Here is a 24,634-nt window from a genome sequence, read left to right on the forward strand (position 1 = left end):
TTTTTTCTCCCATGTCTGTATGTATATACCTCAATACTATTTTTATTCTTATACTGTTAAGGCTATCTAATCTCCGGGTTTATTCAGACCAGAAGTCTTTTAGTCAGGTTGGTCTGGAACAAAAGCGCTGTTTTATTTTGTAAACCTGCAACATTACCCGTTGATATAGTGACACATGGTCAGCACATCCGCCTCTCATGCGGTATGTAGCGAGTTTGACACCCTCCTGTTACTTTTTTTTTTTCTCCCTTGTCTGTATATGTATAAGTCTTAATATTTTTATTGTTATCCTATTAGGGATATCTTATCTCAGGGTTTATTCAGACCAGAAAAGTCTTTTAGTCCACTTGTTTGCTCCGGACCAAAAGCGGAGTTTGTTTTCGTTTGATGCGGTTCCTTTTCAGACCGTACATTTTGCAAGTATACACTTCCACGCTTGCAAAATGCAAATAATGTGGCTGAAATTAACGTTGACATTAATGTTGGCTGAACTAGGGTTGAGAAACGCAGGTCAAGTATACTGTGCAGTACATGCTGATGGATGATTAACATGTTCCGTTTGGTGATGACGTCACAATGAGAAGGGGGCTGAACCTTTGAACTTTTCTAAAAATAAATAAACAAATGCTTCATCCACTCCCACACACTGATAATCAGTCACTTTATTTATTTGCAGAATTGACTGAAGGTCCAAACACATCTGCAATCTACGGCATGTGAGTCTTGTCTATTGTCACATTGCAGCACTGAGAATGGTCACTTTTCCAAATGTGCTCCTGAACACTGCCACTGTGCTCCAGAAACTCAACTTTGACAGTCAGCGGAGAGCATTTGTCCACTTTGCATTTGATGACCAGTGAGTCACTCGACTTGCGAAGAGTACAGCTGCTCAGGTCAGTCATCTCATCTTTGGGCAAACGACACAGAAGCTCATCCCTGCCGATGGATGCCACCGGTCGCCTCCGCAGCAAGTCGGGACTCTCGCACAGCATTCTGTCCAGCATCTCAAAGTCCTGGTTGCTATTCAGCACTATATCATGCAGATACCACATGTGGCAGTCACATTTCCAAGGGTTCCCATGTAGTCGCAATATGTGCGGGAGCGTAAAGTGGTCCAGGAGGCCCATGGGGAGATTTTGCAGTTGGTTGTCCGACAGGTAGAGTTGCTGAATGAACTCCTGGTCCTGAAACAATTTGGAATCCAAGCTAATCAGCTGGTTTTTATGAAGGTGGATCATTTTGATGCTTTTGAGCTCAGCAAAGATCCTCTCTGGTAATGACGTGAGACGGTTTTCGGAGAGATCCACATTCTCAAGTGAGGTGACATTGGTAAAAATGTCTTTGGGGAGGCTTGAAAGCTGATTGGCTGACAAGAGAAGGTCAGTCAGGGATAGCAACGTGCTGAAAGAGGAGACTTCTGTCAGCCTGTTTCCTCTCAGGTCCAAAAGTGTCAGATTTAAAGCCTCACCTCCAAATAATACTCTGTCGTTGAAAGTTGTGAGGCGGTTTCCACGGAGGTTGAGCACCTTCAGTTTGGTCAACTCGGAAAAGATCTCATCAGCGAGTTCTGCTATTCGGTTCCCATCCAAGTGAAGCTCCATCAGCTGGCCAACGTGAAGGAAAGTGTCTGATGAAATATTGCTCACGTGGTTATTGCTCATTTTAAGAATCTCTAGCCGTGTCAAACCGGAAAAAGTCTCTCTTTCCACATTCTGGATTTTGTTAAGAGATAAATCCAACACGTGTAGATTTGGAAGCTTCACAAACAACAAAGTGGGTAAATTTGATATGACGTTGGCCTTCAGCTGCAGGGTCTCTAAGTTTTCAAGAGCATGAAACATACCAGGAAGAACAGTCTGGAATCTGTTATAGTTGAGTTGCAACTTGGTCAGGTTTCCCTGCTTGGAGAAAGTCCCCAGAAACAAATGCTGCAGCCAGGGGTTACCACTGATCTCCAGTTCCTGAAGGTCAAGCAGTTTCTGAAAAGCCTGAGAGTGAATACTTTGCAGCGGATTGTTGAAGAAGATAAGCTTGTTGAGTTGGGGACTCTCATCAAAGGAGGTGGGGAACAAGTACTGCACGGCTGATGTCATGATGACGACTTCCTTGGCCTCCCGGGATATGTTCCCGGGCACAGATGTCATGTGTTCATCGGCACACAAGACTTGGGCTGGTGTGAAACATTGGCATCGGTGTGGACAGTTGAACTGGGACAAGATGGCGGCTTTGGAACACAGAAGCAATAGTAGGAACAAAGTTGGCCGCAGTCCTCTGTCCATTTTCCCCCTATAGCGAGCGACGTATAGAAACAAGGCTCTTAAACAAGTGGCAACGGTAATTGCAGAAATGTAGCCATTTATGGAAAGTAATACTCTGGTAAGTAGAAGAAGCCATTCAAATTCTTTGTCGAAGTCAACTTCAGTGTCAATAAAGTCCAGTGATATGGGAAGGAAATCCCCAAATAAAAGTTTGTTGTTTTTAATCCGGCACAGTGCAGTTGTCGAATACTTATCTTTTTATATTTATATAAAAAGTTATATTTAACTACATTATATTTACTACAGTTTTACAATGCAATTGCAATTAACCATAAACTAGCTTATTTTGACAGAGCAAGGTGTAGAAAATACAGTACATAGTAGTGATGGTATAGTAGTGTGTTTTTTTTCCCAAGTAAAGCACAGATATCTATCTATTTAGTGTACTAAGAAAGCATTTGTGTTACTTCCCACCGCTGGGTTTGTAACGTTTGTAAAAATAATGGCGCTATTCAACTCACCTCTGCTGCTGCCTCTGCTGCTGAAATCTTGGAGCATAGGAATGAAATCCCTCCCTGGATTCAGCAGCCAGCTGACTGAAAGGCAAATAGTACAACAAGCCGGAATTAGGCAAGAGCAAACCTTTGGTCGGTGGCCAGGCTGTCTGTCAGTTTCTTTTGCTCTCAACAAGAAATCACTTTGTCACCTCAATAAATCCAGCAAACGAATGAAGCAAAAGTAATCCAACAAGTCTAGTTATTGTTTGCAGCCATATAAGTAGTTCAATGTAACAACGCTCATTATTATACATTAGCCATTTTATGTTGTGTAAATAATGTTAGGTTACGGATTCTAGTTATTGATCTGACTCCAAATTGCGATCAACACTTAACACATAAATTGCTATGTCCTAATCCACACACTGGCGCACCTAACAATTTTGCGAGTTCGTTCTGTCAAAGAGCAGACCAGTAGATCAATCAGACCAAATTTACCAATTGTTTATTCCTGACAAAGCGCACTAATACAGGCCTGGGTCCCGGGTCCCTCACACTAAAACTCGTGCGTTTTTGTGACCACCAAAAGACGACACATTCTTCCGGGTTGCCCAGTTCTAAAGAAACACAATATGAATATTAAAGCATGCAAAATATTGTGAGATGATTGGTCGACGGCCATCTCCTCCCCGCGTCGGCGGTATCGCTGAGGTCAGGTGGTTGGAATTTCCCCGCGAAGCCGGGCAACATAGACGTGCTGTTGTTCTCGTTCCTCAACGACCTTCAGATTATCTCGTCCGGTACTCCCTGTCTGGGCCTATACACAACACTTCCAAGAAAACAAGTTCATGCAGTTTGCCTGCACATTTTTCGCCCCCCACCAATCCACACGAGCACTCTAATACTAGATATTATATTAATATGATTATAAGTTTAACACAACCTTAAAAATATGTTTGCAAACTGCCGAAAGCACATTTTCCTTTATTCCCTCTCATGACCTCATTTATGAGGTCATCACCCGTTACTTTAGCAAACAGCTACCAGCGCGCTGTCGATCCTTCCTTCCCCCCGCTGCTCATGTTGAATCACCAGGGCATATTGGCCCATCGGTGGCAACGGGCCAATGGTTTTCTCGATCAACCGGACAGTGAGTGACCTAATACATGGAATACAACAACAATCGCATAAAATCATAATTGTAATAAAAATAGCTACAGCAACAAGCACAGACATGATGAGGCCTTTCCAGCTTCCGAACGTTTTCATCCAATCAGACCAAATATCGGTGTGTACGCCTGAATGATCTTTCATCTTTTTGTTCAGTGTCCTTAGTCCTTCCAACGCCCTGGTCAGTCGGCCTCCTGGTGCCGTGTTGTTTGGGATGAAAGTACAACATGCATCACCAAACATTCCACACACCATGTTCCTTAGCCAATAGCATGTCCAACGCAATTCTATTTTGGAACGCCATTAACGACGTTGCAGTCAATTAATTGTTCATGAACTGCGGCAAATGATTCAGCTGTATAATTACCCAGTCGTTGGACATTGTAATGAACGTAATTAATACGGTCTACATTTTTATTGGGGGTGATCCATAGGAAGATACTTTCGAATCCTGAGGACACTTGATTAACGAGTTTATACTTATCTGGCACACCCCGGGGCACTCCTATAGTGTCAATATATGTTGGATCGTCGTCGCTCAACCACGGGGCAAAACGTCTCTTTTGGCTCGCTTCAGGAGCCCCGCCAGTGGGGACTCCAGGTTCCAATTGAGATTCTGTATTTCAATGGGGACAACCACCACAGGCATTATCAACAACACGAGGGCACAGATACCTGATGCATTCTTCGGCAAGCGATCCTATAATTTGTCATCTCCACACCACAACCAGATGTCACTGGTCTTCCTCTGCTCCTTCCATCACTGCTGGGTGAATTCTGGCATGTCCTGTTAAAGCTTGAAAGCAAGTGAATTTGGAAAAAAAACTTTGTATATCACAATTACAAATTGAAACCTACTCACCCATTTCTATTTTACCACTCTCCCCCTTTGACACATTCACCCAATGTGTCATTACGTATCAAAAGGAACCTGCAAAGCGTCCCCTCTCATCACCACACTCATTGTAGCCAGGCCCGCGGAACCTCTAGTTACCATCTGGGCCCCGGGACCATCACCCCAAGTCCTTGAAACTTGACTGTCCACCACACACACTCAGCAACACAAACAAAAATCATCGCACTGCTGTCAGTGAGCTTATAGCCCGGCTGACAGCGGACATTTGTACACACAAAAATAGACATCAAGTATCAAAATTAAAACAGTCATAAAATGAATCCTGGCGCCCGCGGATCATGTCCTGAAAACCACGTCACCAACAAGTTCATCATAAAAACCAAAAGGGCAAGGGTTAACATATTCTTGTAAATCCAACACAAACTTTCCACGAATGCAATCGACAACCTGCAAGAATGAAAACAAGTTACGCAAGCAACGCGCAATCCGCTCCTTGGCTGGTGGCTGATGCTGCAAAAAAAAAAAAATCAAGTCACACAGAAAAACAAAGCAGAGCGTGCTATTGTTGCAAACACGTTCAAGCGTCAAACAATTGGTCACTGTCCACCTAGTCCGTCACCCCGGCGGGTGAGCTCAAAGTCGTCACACGTCAAATCGTCCAAAGTCTTGCTCTTCGATACTAGTTCTGTCTTGTCTGACCATATCACTGAAATGGGCCTTCTCCATCACACCGTTTTGTTGTCGATGGTGCCCCTGATTGATCATTGAGCCATGGTTCCGGTCAGAACTCATCACTTACCAGTTCCAGACCCTCCAGTCTGTACCACCCCTTCAGGTGAGAGGAATTTTATCCTCAATTGCAAACACATCACCCCAACTTCAGACCTCTCTGGCCAATCATACTGCGCACACACAGTCATAGATGATCACATGCGCACGCACCCATCCACACACTCGCAGACACACACATCCGTCTCTATCACTCAGCTCTCCTCCCACACCAAGCAAAGTTAGTATGTTAGTGTGCAGGCAAACATTGACTCCTAATAGTAACTCTTCACATTTGGACATACTTGTCAACATGACCTATCGTAAAATCTCCAATTCAATTTTCCATAAACTCGCCCATCAGATTCATCGCAAATTGTCATATATGTCTATCTGGGGGGGACGACTGTGGGACCCGCGTGTCAGGGGAGCCTCCATAACCTCAGATTGCTCCTACAAACTCGATCTCTATTAATTATCCTAATTAAATTCAATAAAGATGGGTCCGACTATTCCCTCTGGATTTTTACATCATCATTTGGCTCTCCCCCTTTTTCCTGTTGTCTAGCTCAAATATGTTTCTCAGTCTGCTTCTCTTTATTGCCCCTCTTGGCGAGTCTAACTCGCCCCTTTTCTCTTCCTAAAAATCCTGCCTGTCACACCATCCAGCACCTCTCCGTAGAATGGGCAGTTTTTAATGTAATTTACGTCATTGCTGTCCAGATCTTCTATCCTCAATCTCCCTTGCTGTCAATCCCTGTTAAAATGACAAAATGCCCCTGTTCCTCTTGACCGAATCCACTTTAGTCCAAATGTCCTATTCTAAAATGTATCTAACTCGACTTCTACTTCTTAAGCCTGACGAGCCAAAATATCAGATCTCGCTCTTGTTTCTTACCGTTTTAGCCTATTTGTTTTATCCAAATCTGTTCAATCTCTGACTATGATGCTTTTCTCTGTAGCTCTACGCATTCTTCAATTTTTTATCAAATCTCCTCAGTCCTGTCAAACTCAGTGCACAATGAAGCTCCTGTCCACCTTGACCCAAGCTCCACCCAGTTTGGTAACGCCACAGCAAGGAGTGCGATTTGGCCGTCGGACACTTCCAACACCCCTGCGTCCCAGAGGCCACACAGAGTGTCTTCCATGCCTTGGTCCGCCTCTTTCGGCCAACGATATTGAGGCCGCTTGATAGGCTGCGTCTCATCCATTTGGAGATCAATAGGGGCCACCGAATGACAAAACCCGACATCAAATGGATCCTGGGACCACAGTGTGTCGGGCAAGGCCGCCAGCATTACTTCAGCGTCCTCATGATCAGTTAACTCCCTACCGTGTGTGCGGGACACCAACATCATCTCCAGCAATCCTGTCTCTGCCATGGGTTGTTTAATTTGGTATGCATTCTGAGACTCAGACCAGTACAAATTAGGAATGTGAGTTTTCCGCCAATCGGTCTGTTGCAACAACTGCTTGACCATTGAGCCCAATGGTCTGGCCTCGTGTCCTGGGGCAAGAGCCAGCGAAATGTGTGGCACCCCTTTCTCTGTCATTTTGAACCACTGCATTTGTTCATATGTCAATTCAGTTGCCGCTGCGACTCCCTCTTTACCAATCAAAATGCACGATGAAGTTAAATCCCACATGTGCCCTTCAATTTCTTCAAACAAATCCCGATATACATCATCACTTTCTCGGTCATAATATAGAGTGCAATGCAAAGGATCAACAGGTGGGTGGTATGGCGCCAGTGAGCAGATCCAGGGCTTCCACAGTAGGTAGGTCGAGAACACACCGCCACCAGCAGGGGTCTCTGGCTCCAGCCTTGCCCAGTAGATGGTTGCAGTCTCTGCTTCTGCCGGTAGGGGCGCCATCAGCCACTGACCATGTTGTTGTAGCTGCTGTGAGCACTGGATGCTGATGCCATCTGGAAATTGAATAATCACTCCCTCTGGCCCACACAGAATTCTGGCTTGAACGGCTGACAGCAAGTCCCTTCCCATCAAATTGATCAGAGTGTCTGTGGAATGGATGTATTTGTACCACAGTCTACACCCTGTCCGGGTGATCACAGTTTCAAGTGGTTTGGTAAAAGGCAGAGTACGTGGTTGTCCCGAGAAGCCGACTAAAGTTGTTGTTTTCTTTGATAGTGAGGATACAGGAAGGGCAGTGTTTATTGATGAATAAGTTGCTCCTGTGTCCACCAGCATCTTCACAGGTTTTCCTTCCACTGTCACATGAAGCATTGGCTCCGCCAGGCCACTGCTTTCCTGGCTCCCCGGGCAGCCCTATTCAAATTGTCCACACCAGAGATCATCATGTTGGTAGTACTGACCTCCGTGCGTTTGTGGGCGGGTGGCTCCGCGCGGTCGATACTGTAGGCATTCTTTTGCCCAATGGTCGGTTTCGCCGCAGATGAAACATGCGTTGGGCGAATGGGGTTTGTATGCTGCCCTCCCCGGGTAAGCAGGTGCACTCCCTCCCCGGCCTCTGTATCCACCCCGGAACTGGCCCCTTCCGCGCCCCACCACCTGAAGAGCCTGTGACATTTGCATTTCCTTTTTCTGTGATTTAGACTGTTTAGCTTCACCATGTATTTTTGCCAACTGTAATTTCAACAACTGTTTAGATAATGCGTCTGTCTCGTTTTCAACTTTAGCTTGTGACTCAGTGAACATTCTGCAATGATGCAAAAGATGACGTTTAAATCGTTCTTCGGCACAAACCAGAATGTCAGGATCTGACATTAGCTGCTTCTTCACATCTGGCGGAAGTCCATCCAGCAGCGCCGTTCGGAAGAGCACCTCTGCCTCGTGCGTGAGAGCCGGATGTCGACCTGTGGTTTCAATCCAACTCTCCACACATGTTACATAATGTTGTGCAGGTGACATTTTCACATCATAAGGAAACATAGTGGGGGCCAGATCGGTGGGTTGTGGGAAAGTCAATTTAATGTTTTCAAACAGGGGCGCTGCTACTTGTGGCAAGGGCACCTCCCTCCCCAGTCTCGCTGTGCCTGCTGCTTCCTCAATTGCCTGCAGTTGCACCAGGGAGCATGCTCCTGCCAACATCTGGCGCATGTCACCGAGTGTACAGCTCTGCCCACTCATCAGAGCCAAAAATTTGTTCAGCCACACCTTGCCTCCTCTGTGAAGTGGGGGCATATTTTCCATTATCGCGGTCACATCACGGAGCACCATGGGCTCGTAGTGCTGACCGCCCGATGTGGTCACCAGCGGACACATCAATTCATTTTTCTGCACCTCGGCCTGTGTCATCTGTCCCTGACCACTCCGCAAATTATATTTTCTCTGTGTCTCTCTCTCTCGCTCTCTCTCTGTTGCCCATATTAACATCTGCGCTTCCTGTCTACGCTGCTCATCGGCTTGATCAATTTTCTTTTTTAGCTCCTCATTCTCGGCAGTAAGTCTATGCCAGCTTTCTCCTTTCGTCACATTGGACGGTTGAGGGCTCGTCGCCTCTCTTTATTTACTGCTTGTTCAATCAACTGTACAATACTCTGATCCGCCCTTTCGCCTTCGCCCTCGACATCCACTACCATCCTGCCACCCAGCGTCACCACTGGAGCCATTACTCCGGGGTCGCCGTACGGCGGCGGTCCAACATAGCTCACTCCGAGTTTCGGGGCACTCGGGTGTGTCACATCATGCAAAGATGGATAAATGCCCTTGTATTCATTCATTTCTTTCCTTGTCTATTTTCACCGCTTTCTCTACCCTTCTTTCTCATGCTCTTGTGAGCCTGCAATTGTCCAAATCAAAAATGTTATTTTCTTTTAACTGTCTTTCTTTTGAACCTCTAAATCGCTCGTGTTGCTAACCTAACCTAACCTTAAAGAAAGGACAAACAGATTACTCCCAATAGCTCCTCATTATTTACGAGTTAGCCCCCCTTTCTTGAACATTCTCTGATCCATGCCGTCTTCCTCCTCACACGCCTGCACCCACACAGGGTGTGCACATAAACGCACACACCGAGCGCGCACAGAATCGCTCAATCTCACTGCTTCAAACATTCACTGAGAAACTCACACTGTCCCTGCCCCGCCCGGGCTATAGCACCCCCCGTGCGAGGGGGTCGCGGCATCAATGTTGACTGGTTACAGGCTGGCCATTTCCTGCAACAATCATGATGCCGGCCCACCGCCCGCACGAGCATAGCACAGGCCCACGCGCACAGCCCAGACACGCGACTACGCACGAGTGCAGGCTCGCCCATCAGTCTCAACCTCTCAAAGGGCAGGCCAACTTTGCTGTTGCGCCCTTCATCATGTTCACATTCGACATCTTTCAATATCTTCTACACAACATTTGTTGTCTCTTATTCTCATCCTATCAAGCCACCGTTCTAGTAACTTTCTGTCACACACCTTATTTTCTCTACTACCACACCTTGCTCATCTTAGTTTCTCTAACCAACTTAACTTAAACACACCATTCTTCCATAGAACACACATCACTCACACACACTCATATACACACCCACTCATGAGGATCCTCTGCGCGCACACACACTCTCCCCCCAATTTGGTTCATTTTGGATGTTTTAGCGGTCTGATCTCTCACAGGAGGAACTGTTACCACCGGATATTTTTTGTGGAGGCCTCACTTCCCCTCGGGGATCTCTTTATTAACCCCAGCTATTTGAATACGATCGTCACCGCACCCTTATCCGCCACGACGAAGCACTAGGTCCCTGACCTATCCGTAGTACGCGTAAATCCCTGACTTTACCGTACACGTTACACACGTAAGTTCCAAACTTATTCACCGTATGTATCTTAACTTCATGCACACCTTATTTGATCTGAACGACAGTCTCCTCTTAAATTTCCTCTTTCAATTTGCAGCATTTCGACTTATAGTAACAGGTATTCCGCTTACCTTATCGGTGATGAGCTCAGGGTTTAGGAGACGTCGTACCAGCTCAACGTTGTGCGCTTATTCCAAACGGTTCGCCGACCGGGAGACAGTGTCCCTGACACTGTCCGGTGTCTTGGCTAAAGACCACGAGTTGTCAATTACCCTTCTCTTGACATCACGTCAGGGTCACCAAGAAATTGTTAGGTTACGGATTCTAGTTATTGATCTGACTCCAAATTGCGATCAACACTTAACACATAAATTGCTATGTCCTAATCCACACACTGGCGCACCTAACAATTTTGCGAGTTCGTTCTGTCAAAGAGAAGACCAGTAGATCAATCAGACCAAATTTACCAATTGTTTATTCCTGACAAAGCGCACTAATACAGGCCTGGGTCCCTCACCCTAAAACTCGTGCGTTTTTGTGACCACCAAAAGACGACACATTCTTCCGGGTTGCCCAGTTTTAAAGAAACACAATATGAATATTAAAGCATGCAAAATATTGTGAGATGATTGGTCGACGGCCATCTCCTCCCCGCGTCGGCGCTATCGTTGAGGTCAGGTGGTTGGAATTTCCCCGCGAAGCCGGGCAACATAGACGTGCTGTTGTTCTCGTTCCTCAACGACCTTCAGATTATCTCGTCCGGTACTCCCTGTCTGGGCCTATACACAACACTTCCAAGAAAACAAGTTCATGCAATTTGCCTGCACATTCTTCGCCCCCCACCAATCCACACGAGCACTCTAATACTAGATATTATATTAATATGATTATAAGTTTAACACAACCTTAAAAATATGTTTGCAAACTGCCGAAAGCACATTTTCCTTTGATAAACAATTTGTTTGGCTTTTCCAACTTTTCCCCGCCGAAAGGGGTACCAAAAGAGCAACAACGTTGTTTCAACTCACCTTTTGGTGTTTATTTTCCATCCACATTTGCAGTTTGCAGTAGCAGGTTATAAACCTGTAGATCAAACAAACGCATAGCTACATTACAATGGACATTCACATGCAAATATTTAGTTGTTGCTTAAATAAAGACAATTTCACATTCATTATTTCATATACAATATAGGATTAGACAGACCAATATATATTTTTTTTTTAAATAAAAAAAACTACATCGGCCTGCATGCAATGCGAGTACCCAGAATTCACTGCAACCAGCAAACGCTAAACAGTGCTACGTTTTGAATGTTTCAAAGATAAACGAATCTACTGGCCTTTAAATGTCTTATTAAAATTGTGCTTCAACCAAACGATAAGCATGACAAGCTACGAAACATCATTGGTAAAGATTATTAATGAAGACATCAAAGAATTTAAAACACCTTCCCGGCGGCGCGTTGCTCTTAATAGGCGGCGGGCCGAAGCTCGCTAGAGGCTTTCGTTAGTGAAATGATTGATCTGATTGTAGGGAGGATGTGATATTTTAATATGACCTACATAGATTTTATATTAACACATTCCAGATTGTTGGGAGCTGTTTTTTGGACATCGTTTTATGAAAATCAATGTTTGGTTGCGAAACGCAACAGGCACTGCTGCAAAGGGGTCCTTGCTGCTGAACCAATCAAAACTCGTAACAACGTCACGTGACTTTCTGTCTCACAATGGCATTCCTCCAACTCAGGAACTCGGAAGTAAATATTGCCTCCGCTCTATTGACAACAATGGACTTTGTTCGCACTGCAAATTGAATTATTTTAGTGGGCTCACATGAGTGGCACACATGCATGCAGCACCCAATCTTCAATCGTTCCCACTGTAAATACCTAAATAAATAAATACGCCACCTTGTAACGTTACAAGCACTAACGTTAATATCACGTTAACGTTAGCAATCTAGGTTAATGGCAAGCAATCTCGGTAACGTCAGTATGGCTGAATACAGTTTAAGAAATACAAGAGGAAATATGCCAGGGTTCAACTATCTTAGTAAAATTTAATGAAAACACTACATAAGTTGGATCATAGTCTTGAAAGTTTTATTAGAATTGTATTTACTGTCTTCCGATGCAATGCAGACAGCGTGCAGTTCCATCTTGTTGACATTTTGAGGGGGTCCTTAATCCCCGTATGCGAATTGTCATTGGTTTATCAACTAGAGGTGTCCAACGATATGCATGAGAAAACATTTCATTAAAATGTAAAATTGTGAAAAAGGTTGACCAAAAATTAGCTCCCAACAAATTGTTTTAGACTTAATATGATAACTAAATATCACACACAAAGAATCGTGTACTATGCCGATCAATCAAGTTCACTTTAATCGCCTTCGGCCCGCCATCTACAAGGCATGGGACGTACTTAAACTGCACGTAACTCATCACTAATCCGCGCGTTAATACCCAGGTAAGATCCTCCCACCTACCAGCTGTTTGGTGTTTCACCTAATTGCCGTAGTCTCTGCTACCCATCACCAGTTGTATTAGCACAGTGAGCGCAACACAAATAATGAAACAAACATTTATTATTATTATTATTATTATTATTATTTCATTGTTATTATTACCGTATTTTCCGGACTATACGTCGCTCCGGAGTATAAGTCGCACCAGCCATAAAATGCCCCAAAAAGTGAAAAAAAAACATATATAAGTCGCTCCGGAGTATAAGTCGCATTTTGGGGGCAATTTATTCGACAAAATCCCACACCAAAAACAGTGATGAACGAGCAACAACAGGCTACACGATAGCAACAACAGGCTAAACGATAGGTATGCTAACGTGACAAACACAAACAAAGAGCTGAGAACGGGCCTGACGTAACATATAGAGTGATTAAGGACAACTATTACATGAATAACATGTTTATAAAACCATCAGTGTCACTCCAATTCATTAAATAGCAACAACAGGCTAAACGATAGGTATGCTAACGTGACAAACACAAACAAAGAGCTGAGAACGGGCCTGACGTAACATATAGAGTGATTAAGGACAACTATTACATGAATAACATGTTTATAAAACCATCGGTGTCACTCCAATTCATTAAATCCATCGATCGTTCTTTGTCAACAATGGGTGCGCACGGCTGAGGGCGCTTGCGCTTGAAAATATTCCACAGGCTCATATAACGATAGATAAACTATATTTTAAATAACTATAATACAAGCCAATAATATTATCAAACCATCCGTGCACTTTAATTCCATTAAATCCATCGATCAAATTCCTCGTCCTTTGTCAACATCGCTGCGCGTGCGCCCTGACGTCAGCCTCGTCTTTATTCCACAGATCTACTATATAACTATATTGTAGCGTTAACAAAGTACAAGGATAGACGTAGGTTTGGTAAACGGCTCTTTATTAAACAAAACAAACTTCCAAGCGTGTGGCGGCGTGGACTTCCAGACAGACCGGGCGTGCGTAATGGCCATGTCCGAGCCCCGCGCACCGTTCGCGGACAGCCACTCGGCCGAGCGTCGGCCCCCAACTCAGTAGAGACCGGGCGTGCGTAAAAGCCATAATAGTTTTTCAAACCTTCTATGTCACTCCAAATCCTTAATTCCTTCAAACTCTTTGTCCTCCGTGTCACTTAGAAATGATCACCGCTAATGATGCCGGTAGTCCTTGTGTGGGCACGTTTGTATGTAAACAACCGGCGCGCCGCGCTACTGACGTCACTTGAAATAGTAATCCATTGGTACATCACGGTTCTCCAAACTTTCTTTCTGCTGCTCGATTACTGTTTTCAGCTGCATATTTTACAACTTGAAGTTTGTAACCTGCAAAATATGAGTTTCTTTTTGGTGCCATTTTTCTTAAGCCCACCCAGTTGATGAGTCACGGCCAACGGTAAAATTTAGAGCGCCCTCATCCAGTTTCGTCTGAAAATATAATTTTTTTGGGTTGTTTTATCAAAGTCAAAGTCTGCTTTATCGTCGATATATTTTTTTATATACTAAGACACACAAAGAGATTGAAATTACATTTCCACTATCCCTCGGTGAGATAGTACACATATGCATACAAGCAACACAAAAAAAACCAAGAAGGCACTAACAATGAATAAATAAGAGTATTGAATAAATGATAAATAAACAAATAATAATAAATAATAATAATAAATATAAGAGGAGAAAAAATGGAGCAAGTGTACATACAGCAGACAGTGGACTTGGATATGGTGCTTTAAAGTGTTAATTGCTTTATTTGATGTTTTCTCTATTTTTTATGTTTTGAATATGTTCAAGATAAAGAAATAAAAGCATGTGAAGTGATCAACTATACTAAAAATAACATGGGAAGTGGTCAACTATACTTGTAAGTGATGTCTTAATGATCAAGTAAAAATTTGTGAAAAAAAAACATATATAAGTCGCTCCTGAGTATAAGTCGCCCCCCCCACCCAAACTATGAAAAAAACCGCGACTTATAGTCCGGAAATTACGGTATAACAATATTCATCATTGTAGTTTTACATTGCAGTGAGAATGATACCACATTATTAAATTAGTCATTACGATGGTCCAGACAATATGAAGAAAAACTGTGTTTTAGCAAAGGACGGTTTCGATCCACTGACCTCTGGGTTATGCCTATGCAAGGTTTCGGGTTCCAATCCCGGATGAACCCTCACTTTTCCCCCAACAACTGTTAGTAGTTTCTGACGCAATACAGCAGGGGTGGGCAATTCCGGTCCTCGAGGGCCAGTGTCCTCCATGTTTTATAGGTCTCCCTGCTGCAACACACCTGATTCAAATGATCAAGATTGTTATCCCGCTTCTGCAGACCTTGCTAATTATCTGACCATTTGAATGAGGTGTGTTGCAACAGGGTGACATAGAAAACATGCAGTCCTCAAGGACAGGAATTGCCCAGCCCTGCAATACAGCCTCTTCAGTTTTGTGCTACACTTAACTTTAGCCTGATAGATTGAACATTGATAGCAAGCTAATTGTACTGCTTATCATAGAATTACTGTCTCGTGTAAACTTGGTATCTGGTCATCTACTGGGATCCACTAGTAATACTGTTCTGACTAAACAGTTGTCACGCATCATTTGTAACACGCATCTACTACTTTAGCATGAAAAAGAGGGTGGGGTCTAAAAAAAAAAAAAAAAAGAAGTCTGCGTTGGCCGGGAATCGAACCCGGGTCAACTGCTTGGAAGGCAGCTATGCTCACCACTATACCACCAACGCTCTGCGTTTGACATGGGTTAATTCAAGTTATATCTTAAAAAAACACGCCAGAACAATGAGGTCCCTCTTTCGTTTCGTTTTACAACTAAAACAACAACCCAATTTGTTTTTCACTCACGTCCCTGCTCGTAGGAATGCCTGCTACGCCCTCTGGTGGTCAACACGGCGCCGGAAGATGGCACTTCCATTGATCATCCCATCCATTTTCTATACTGCTCGTCCCCACGGTAAAACCTGCAAATGAGATCATATTTATTCTAGGTTTATCATTCCAAATTCATTTGAATCGTAACACTGCACTGCATTGTCATATACTTTGCACATATCATATCATGAATAATATACGTTTTGAATGCATGGCTATTGGGAGGGACAACTTGATGGTTTCCCATCCAAACATGTCAAAGGGACAAAGAACCGCCAATGAGAATAAAAATGCTGATGTCACAGTTTCACTTGATCACTGTTATCAGCCTAAAATATGTTGCCTGTTTTGACCATTCTTGCCATTGCCTCCTAAGCTGTAGTGAATATGTCAAATAAGCTTGAATAAATCATGTTGTGTGCTTTCAGACTAACAGTGACCCAGTTGTAGAAAGAATTGGGCTATAGCAGCTTTGATGCTGCTCAACTGATGACTTATGCAGTGCGTGGCCTCCTCTGCACAAGCCAGCAACTGCACGAGTTATTGGAAGGAGCCTTGACAGGTGTGGCCTGGTCCAAAGACTAATGTCTTATTTTTTAGTGTATCTGGCTTAAAGGCTCACTATTCTCTGATGTTACGAGAACGGACGCAGACAATCGAGAGGGATAACGACTTGATCGAGCGAGCAAATAATTATTATTCAGCAATCGTACATCTGACTCTTCTGTGAAATGAAATTAAATAGACCGTGGTCTATAACACTAATTGTGGTCCAATCAACAAATAGAATTGGTGAGTCAGCGAATCATTTTTGTAGACGCTAATGTTGCTGACAAAATTAAATGTACCATTGTATTGTGTTTGTGACAATACATTGCTCGTTAGTTTAGTCTCAACTAACAACTGTGTTTGTCATAGATTGGTTGGCAAATACGAGGACCGTCACATACACGCGCGGAGGAGCGGGTTTTGCATGTTTCTGGGTTCAAAGCCATTATACACACGAAAGGGAGTCGCTTCTGGAGGCTTTTGCTGTGGGGATTGCAGAGACGGGTCTCGTTCGTCTCCTCGTCTTGTAATTTAGCGCATCTCCACCGCTCCGCGAATGAAACGCAAGACTCCAAAAAAGTGCATCTACACGTGGTTTGAAATCAACATGAATGTGCGCGTGTGCAAACGGCAACGCGGCGTACGTCACTGTGACGTGTCCAGCGTGTGCTCTTTCAACTATGTTAACCTTTGATACAACAATTTGACAGGAGCAAAGGTCGCAAGCAAAGGTCAGATGGCAAGTTCAGGAGTAGTTTAAAGAGCAAACTAAATCCAGATGCTGTTCTTAGCTGCACGCGGGGGGGAAAAAAAACAAAGAATTTCTCTACTCTTTCCTTTGTTAACATTACAACGAGCGTTAAGAGCATCACAAAGGTTTGCTCGTGTTCTAGCCCACCAAAGGTGCAGAACATAGGCAAACAAACAAACAGTCCAAACAAACGGCATCTGATCACCAGCCAGCAGAACGCTCAAATCATTCAATCTGAATTTACAAACCAAATGAGTCATCTCGTGCTGCCTTTTTCCAAATCAACGCACAAACGTTAACCCACAGATGAAGCAGCTATATTTTGAGTTCTCCACTCCATCCTGTCTGAACGCCATTGTGTTCTTAGAGTTAAAAGGAAACAGCAGCAGCAGCAGCGTCTGTGTTGGACCAGCAGCGGGGAAAGAAGTGAGATAGTGTCGGTACGCAGAAATCCACAGCAAGACAGGAAGAAACAGATGGTCTTCAACAAACATAGCACAGACACTGAAATTTCATCTGTCTTTCCTGCTACTTTGTGTGTGTACCCTTGGCTCAGTGCTTACTGCTTCGACGTATTCAAAAGTTTACACGTTATGCGTACTGGCTTCTCTGTTTTGGGTCCAGTGGAGCATGGACTGTCCCACCTCCTGACTGACTTTAAGGCCTCTCAGCTCATGATTTGAGGGCTCGTCGAAAGCAGCTCACATTAGGCAGGTCTATCTGCAGCAAGTTGCAAGCCTATGATGCGTATGATAAAGGCGTTTGAAACTTTTCACCCTTCAAAGAACGACTTGCCTGTTGGTGGTGGTCATGAAGGAGCGTTTCAGTAACGACTGAGCGGGTAAGGAAATATTCAAAAACACAACGTAATGCCAGACGACATTGCTCCACTGTCTGCATTACCTAATCCCATCAAGCACCGCGGGGGGCGGGGACAGGGCTTGTTGTCGGAGCAACCCCCATGTCAGGAGATAGACCCCGCCCGGTGAATGCGCTCCAGCCAATCGGAACGCTTAGAAATGACATCATTGTTATTTTCAGGGGCGCTGCAGCTCAGAGGTGGATAAAGTTCGTCTCCACGTTGGAAGTGATCGAAAGTACTATCCCAAATCCGGCACTGGCTTTTCTGTTTAAGGAGGAGGATCATTCGAAAGAGGATTCTTTTGTCGGACGTTTTGTGGTTGGTGGCGGGAGAACGACGCTTTTTTTTCCTTTTTTTTTTTTTAAACCGATGTTCGTGCGCTTGGCGAGAGAAAAGTTTTGTCGGGACACAAAGTTGTCAAGGGATTTGAACTTCAACAAAAGGCCGAGAGAACAGAAGTCGTACGTCATCGGTGGACTGTTTTCAAGGTGGGACGCCCTCTTGTAAAGTGATCCAAAAAAACTTCATGTCCGGGAAAATGGAAACGACATTCTACGACGACGCTGTGAACGCGTCCAACTCTCATCTCGACGGCGCGAGGGTACAGTACGGCTTCAACACAAAAGCCCTCAAACAATCCATGACTCTGAATCTAAATGAGCCCCGAAACTTCAAACCCCAGCTGGGCTCCAAAGCCCTGGACATCCTCACGTCGCCCGATGTGGGTCTGCTGAAGCTGGCCTCCCCGGAGCTGGAGCGGCTAATCATCCAGTCGTGCACGGGGCTGACGACCCCCACCCCGACCCAATTCGTCTGTCCCAAGAACATCACCGACGAGCAGGAGGGCTTCGCAGAGGGTTTCGCAAGGGCGCTGGCTGAGCTCCACTACCACCAGATGAGCGCCGCTCACCACCCCGAGGCGCCGCCGCCGCCGCAGACCACCGGCATGGCATCCGCCTCGGCCGCGTCCGACACCAGCGATAACGCTTACAGTTGCACGGTGCGCGCCCCAGACCCTCCGCAATACACCAACTTGGCCAATTTCAACCGAGCCGTGCTGGGCTCCAATGACAGACCGCCACCCGCCGCCTGCTACTCGGCGCCCACACCGGCTCCCCACGTGGTGGACCACCAAGCTCCACACTCGAGGCTGCGTGCCCTGAAAGAGGAGCCGCAGACGGTGCCCGAGATGCCGGGCGAGACGCCGCCGCTCTCCCCCATCGACATGGAGAGCCAGGAGCGCATCAAGGCAGAGAGGAAGCGCATGAGAAACCGGGTAGCCGCGTCCAAGTGCCGCAAACGGAAGCTGGAGAGGATATCTCGTTTGGAGGACAGGGTGAAAAATCTCAAAAGCCAGCACACTGACTTGGTGTCGTCTGCCAACATCCTGCGGGACGAGCTGGCTCTGCTCAAGCAAAAGGTCATGGACCACGTCAACAGTGGCTGTCAGCTCATTTTGACGCAGCAGCTCCAGGCTTTCTAGACTCCCGGCGGTGGTCGTGGGTGGCTGCTGCTGCTGTTGTTGCCGCCGCGCGTCGGGACATGTCCCGAGGGACCAAATTACTCCATGTGGACGCAAGTCCAAATGATCGTCAGCTCAGGCACTTTCTCCTTCCAGCTTTTCTGCAGACACGCTGATTTGTAACAATGAATGATGCAGAAGCTGGGCCAGCCACACGCGGACAAAGTAGGACATCATACCTGTTACAAAGGTCACTTAAGAGGGCTTCGTCAGTGTTTCGAGAACTCCATCTGGCACTGACGTGACGTGGGAGCCTTTACCCAGCCGATATGATGTCAAGCAAGCTGCAATAAATAACACGTTAGATGTACTTGTACTACAGCAACACTAACACGGTCTAACCTTTTATGCACTCAGGTGTGAATCGTTTACTGACTTTACCTGCCTTACTTACTCGTAATCCTCACATTGATGCAACTTTTGGGATACAGGTCAGGTGTAACTCATATTTGACGTCGAATGTTTGTACGCTGATTTGGAGCACTTCACCGTTGTACAGAAGACAAAATAAAACGTTGGACTCAACAATGCTTTCATGCCTTCTTAATAAGAAATGTTTCCTCGGACCGAGTGGGCCAAAACCGCACAGACTTGCTTGTATGTTATGTGGACGTGGATATGCAAATTCGTGGGCAGAAAGTGAGTCACTTGCAGTGCAGCGCGGTGGCTTGGAAGTGAGGGCGCAAAGCCGCAAGCTGATTGGACTTCCGCGTACCGGAAGTGAGTGGCGACCTGCCATGTTTGGTAAGAGGCCGTTCGTCGGCATGGTGGGTGGGTGGGTGGGAAGTCTTCTGAGTCACTACAAAAGGGATAGGAAAACGTATTTTAACTAAGAACAAGTATTGAACCACAAAAACATATAAACTTACCTTGGTTTTAATCCTTGCGCATTCATATTGAAAACGAAAAGTTTAGTACAAAAGAAAAGTATATCAAGCAAAATAACATGGCACTGTCGCTGCACAACTTCAATCAAACTCAGAAAACTAGAATCTTACGCTTGAGAAGAGACCAGACAGGGAAAGCAGCAGCAGCGTCTGGATCTTTTTCAGAACCACTCAGGTCCTCACGTTACAACTGTGCTTTTGAGTTCATTTACCTCGGCATGCGACCTCACTGCACAATCTTTTACGTAGAAGTCCTCAAAAGTGATATACTACATACTTGATTTTGTTCAAGGCAACACTCAATGATTTTTTTCAATTTCTTCATCAGGTGCACTTGAATTCTGCCACGTTTATTACCTTTTATGATCTCGTCGGTGTGGAGAGAAAAAAAAAAAGGTGGGGAACCTCGCCACCTTTTAAGAGGGATTTCCACCAAGGGCAATAATACATTTTGGTCATTTATGATGCGAGCAAACGGCAAAACATTTACTGGTTATATTTTGGGTTCTCCCAAGATTACATTTGAATCACAGGTGGCATCAAATGTCATCTCTGGCCCACGCGTCTTAAGCTTCCCCAACCCTGAAAAGGAAACACTGCCCAACCTCAGAGGAAGGCGCTAAAGTCTAAAAGGAAACACTTTCATCTTTGCAACTCCAGGTGGCAACTGGGAGAGCAGAGCAAACATCTGCCAGCACCAAGCTGACACGTGGTTAGGATTAGGGTGGCGTGGTGTGGCGTGGCCTGGCCGCTGTCCAGTTACTTTTGCTCCACCATACTTCATCCTGCCTCGTTCGTCATTTGGACACGCCGCTTCCAGTTTAGCGTCATCCGTCTCAACTGACCAGCACGACGCCGTCTTTGGCGGCAAGTCGCTGTCTGTGCACGAGGTCCTGCTCCAGTTCTTCGTGGCTGGGGTGCCAGAGCCGCGATAGGATGCGCTCCATGCTTAGAGCGTACATGGTGTGGGAGGACATCACCCCGCGGTGAACCTGGAGCAGACAAATATTAGCAAAGAAAAGTCATCCGTGGGCTTCCACCTCTTCAAAACCATTTGCAAGATTAGCTTCTCCAAAATCATGTTCCTACACTGACAATATTAGTAAACCACTTCAACAATGTCAAGTGTGCTTCACGAGAAGTTACGGTGGGTGCTGGTGCAGGGTCTGACCCGCAAGGCCTCCAGGAGGTCAAACATGGTGATGGGTGGGAGCGCCGTTTGGAGAGCGGCGGCAGAGCAGGCTAACAAGTGAACGGCTTGCTGCTCGGCCTGATCCGGCGAGATCTGCGGCGGCGGGCCGGTAGGGAGCGAAGCGCTCGGAAGAGGGCTGAAGGGGAGACATAACAGAGGTCTCCAATTTCAGCGTCGGACAAACCGCGACGCGAGGGGGGGGGGGGGGGGGGGGGGTTAGGGTTAGGGTTAGGGGGTCGTCACTCCTACCGTTCGGTGACGCCACGATAGGCCGTCAGGCTGTTCTTCAGATAAGGCTGCGGCGCGACATCGCTGCCGAAAGCGTAAGGGAACTGGCCGTCCCGCAAGCGATACGCTTTCCTTCGGGAAATGACGGCGGTCAAAACGTCTTTCAAATGGTGCTGCAATCAAGCGGAGACACAAATCAGGCCAATGGAGCTGAAATGATTTCAATTCACACACAGACACATTCGCCGTTGGATTGAGTCTTTTCAACTCACCTCCATGGCGCAGGTCATCGCGCTGACCGCATCCTCTGTGATATTATCCAGGCCCAGCTCGAAAGCGGTCACCATCATGCGGGCCTCCAGTTGACCCCGTGTGGGCAACAGTAAAGTGTGGGCGCTCAGTCGGAGTTCCTCGTCCTCGCCGAGCGCCTCCCGTGGGCAGAACGGCTGTGCCGCACTAAGAGGGTTCTGAGGCTGGAAACGATGCTGAGAGACCAAACAGGACGTACGCATACAGGTGAAACAAGGAACCGGACGCTACTGTTCTGAAATGTCGCCGACGCACACGTTCGTAACATTTGTCGGGGTGTAACCTAATGTGACACGCACGTCAAATTTCTGTCTCGAGGAACATTTCTTCTTTCCTTTAGGTTTGCCCGGCTTTGAAGCAGAGCCACCTTGCCATTGCAATTGCCCAGCGCCCTCTAGAAGAAAGATAAAATACACACATATAAGTACATGACAGCCCATTCACATTTTTGGCAAATATTATTGCATGAATACTGGTTGGTGTAAACCGTGTGCTATACATAAGCGGATCGCAGCTGCAAAGTAACATGCTGCAGATAAATAAATGAACTAACCAGGAGTGGAGACAATGATCTGGCAGCGTGTCAGAATTGCCAGGAGGAAGTCATTGTGAACATGGACTGCAGAGAGAGAGCGAGAGGGAGAGCGAGAGGGAGAGCGAGAGAGAGCGCGAGAGAGAGAGAGAGAGTATGAAAATGGAAATAATTATTTTGGATTGGACAAAATAAAGCAAGGTTATTAAAAATGTACAAACCATTTTCCTGTGCCAACAGGCGTCGTGCCTCAATATCAAACTCTTCCTTGCTTATCTTCTGCTTGAACCACAGTTTGAGGTTTGCCCAGTATCTGTACGGACAGAAAAGAATTAACACACACACATAACTTAACCTGCCACGACACGATCAGACACATTAATGCCAGAAAAATTGTGTACATATCGAGCACTTTTGGATTTTCCTGTATAGTGCAGTATATGATGTGTCGCGACAATACAGTAGCCACACGATGAAGCCACGCAGGATGAATAAAACATAACAGAAGCAACGCCACCGACGTCGTTGTGAACGCTAGCCGCACACACGTGTACACACACATACACACACACACACACACACACACACACACACACACACACACACACACACACACACTGCTAAGGGGCTAAATGTATTCGAATCTCTCAAGCAGCGCAAGCAAACCTTCCCCTCACCACACGGAAAGGATCAACTCACTGTTTTACATTATCGCCAATTGCATCAGTTAAATTCTTCTTCGCGATTTCAAGCTCGCTAGCATGAGATGCCATACCGTCCACCCGAGCGGAACACTACGTCATCATCCAGCGACCTTTTTGATTATCCAAAACTTTATTGCAAAATGTTTTCCATATTAAACAGCGATTTTTACGACAAGGGGCGATTTGTATTATAAGATGTTCAAGATACGAATTGCCATTCATGTCATTAAACAGTGAGTGTATGATGAAACAAATCAAAGTTTGGAGATAAAATATATTGAGTCCCTGATTGATTGATTGATTGATTGATTGATTGATTGATTGATTGATTGATTGATTGATTGATTGATTGATTGATTGATTGATTGATTGATTGATTGATTGATTGATAATTACGTACTCCATTCAGAAATTAACTAATAATCGTAACAACAATCATTTTTCCCTTTTTATTTTTTTTCAGCTACCAACAGCGCAGGTAACGTATCACATCTACTGTCTATTTTTACAGGGATGGTTTGAAAGGTTTTTTTTCTCACTTAATGCCTGATGTACACAACCTAGTACTCCATTCAGAAATGAACTGATAGTTGAAATAATTATGTTTTTCTCCTCTTTATCATTTTCAGCTCCCCTCACCCCAGGTAGCCTCTCACACTTACTGTATATTTGACAGCAGTGGTTTGAACTTTTTGATCACTTAATATCTGATGTACAGCTAACGTAAAACTATACATTCAGAAATGAGTCATGGAAAGAATGACTTCTCACGCCTATGTATACATTTTACATTTGGTGCACCTGAAATAGAAAAATGCAAACACACAAGTGTCCAATTGCTTCCACACATCTTACTGACACAGCCATGTTTTCTTTTCCACCAAATTCCTGATCCATACTGTTCTTTCAAAAATGTATTATTATTTAAATAATGACATTTTGATCTGATTCACGTTTCAGTTGAGGACCTCACAGGTAACCTCTTATACCTACTGTAAACGTATTTTACAAATTGATCTACACGGACGCCTCAAACACATCTACATGCCTGTCGCAAGAGAGAGAAAATGATTTTATATCATCTTGATTGGAAACAAATGGGCACGCGTGTTTGAGCTTCCCTTATAGATACTTTTTCTGGTGCTATAACTAATATAGTTTTTGTATTTTGTTAGTTGATGAAATCCCTATAAGTGGTATCTCACCCACACAAGCAAACATTCAAATCGACTTGTTCCCCACAAAAAAAAACTAACCTTCACCACTAGATGCCACCAAATCGCCGTCTACAAATGCTTGCTATCACAACGGTAACCCCCGCAGCAGACGAGACACCGCCCCCCTTCTAGCTCCTCCGT

The 24,634-nt window shown here is 45.2% G+C and overlaps 3 protein-coding genes, 1 long non-coding RNA gene and 1 other non-coding gene across 8 annotated transcripts; 2 read left to right on the top strand and 3 right to left on the bottom strand.

Annotated features, from left to right (window-relative positions):
• Nucleotides 1–644: 644 nt before the first annotated feature.
• Nucleotides 645–1,993, bottom strand: zgc:153913 (carboxypeptidase N subunit 2). Its single transcript, XM_068648714.1, has 2 exons — nt 1,844–1,993; nt 645–1,604 (listed from the first exon to the last, which is right to left on the bottom strand). The coding sequence occupies exon 2, from the start codon at nt 1,599–1,601 to the stop codon at nt 708–710; it is 894 nt and encodes a 297-aa protein (XP_068504815.1). The 5' UTR covers nt 1,602–1,604; nt 1,844–1,993; the 3' UTR covers nt 645–707.
• A 1,245-nt stretch (nt 1,994–3,238) lies between these two features.
• tada1 (transcriptional adaptor 1) lies at nt 3,239–23,413 on the bottom strand. 4 transcript variants are annotated; one of them, XM_049746872.2, is made up of 11 exons: nt 23,272–23,412; nt 22,794–22,885; nt 22,594–22,659; nt 22,340–22,434; nt 22,004–22,216; nt 21,753–21,904; nt 21,483–21,639; nt 17,836–21,303; nt 15,714–15,829; nt 11,351–11,405; nt 3,239–11,113 (listed from the first exon to the last, which is right to left on the bottom strand). In XM_049746872.2, exons 1-8 carry the CDS (start codon nt 23,343–23,345, stop codon nt 21,148–21,150), a joined length of 1,005 nt encoding a protein of 334 aa, XP_049602829.1. In that variant the 5' UTR covers nt 23,346–23,412; the 3' UTR covers nt 3,239–11,113; nt 11,351–11,405; nt 15,714–15,829; nt 17,836–21,147. The 4 variants fall into 4 exon arrangements, with proteins under 4 accessions (XP_049602829.1, XP_049602828.1, XP_068504814.1 ...); XM_049746871.2 differs by lacking the exon at nt 23,272–23,412 and adding an exon at nt 22,974–23,182; XM_068648713.1 differs by lacking the exon at nt 22,594–22,659 and having other exon boundaries at nt 23,272–23,413.
• trnag-ucc (transfer RNA glycine (anticodon UCC)) lies at nt 15,524–15,595 on the bottom strand. The gene has a single exon. It is a non-coding gene; the product is annotated as a tRNA-Gly (tRNA).
• Nucleotides 18,429–19,952, top strand: LOC125984729 (transcription factor Jun). The gene has a single exon (XM_049746874.2). The coding sequence runs from the start codon at nt 18,429–18,431 to the stop codon at nt 19,383–19,385; it is 957 nt and encodes a 318-aa protein (XP_049602831.1). The 3' UTR covers nt 19,386–19,952.
• Nucleotides 23,414–23,440: 27 nt separating the features above from the next.
• On the top strand, nt 23,441–24,546 carry LOC137839637 (uncharacterized). The gene is made up of 3 exons (XR_011085667.1): nt 23,441–23,509; nt 23,740–23,754; nt 23,906–24,546. It is a non-coding gene; the product is annotated as an uncharacterized lncRNA (long non-coding RNA).
• Nucleotides 24,547–24,634: the final 88 nt, after the last annotated feature.

This window comes from Syngnathus scovelli, chromosome 17 (genome assembly GCF_024217435.2).
Source record: "Syngnathus scovelli strain Florida chromosome 17, RoL_Ssco_1.2, whole genome shotgun sequence".
Classification (NCBI taxonomy): domain Eukaryota; kingdom Metazoa; phylum Chordata; class Actinopteri; order Syngnathiformes; family Syngnathidae; genus Syngnathus; species Syngnathus scovelli.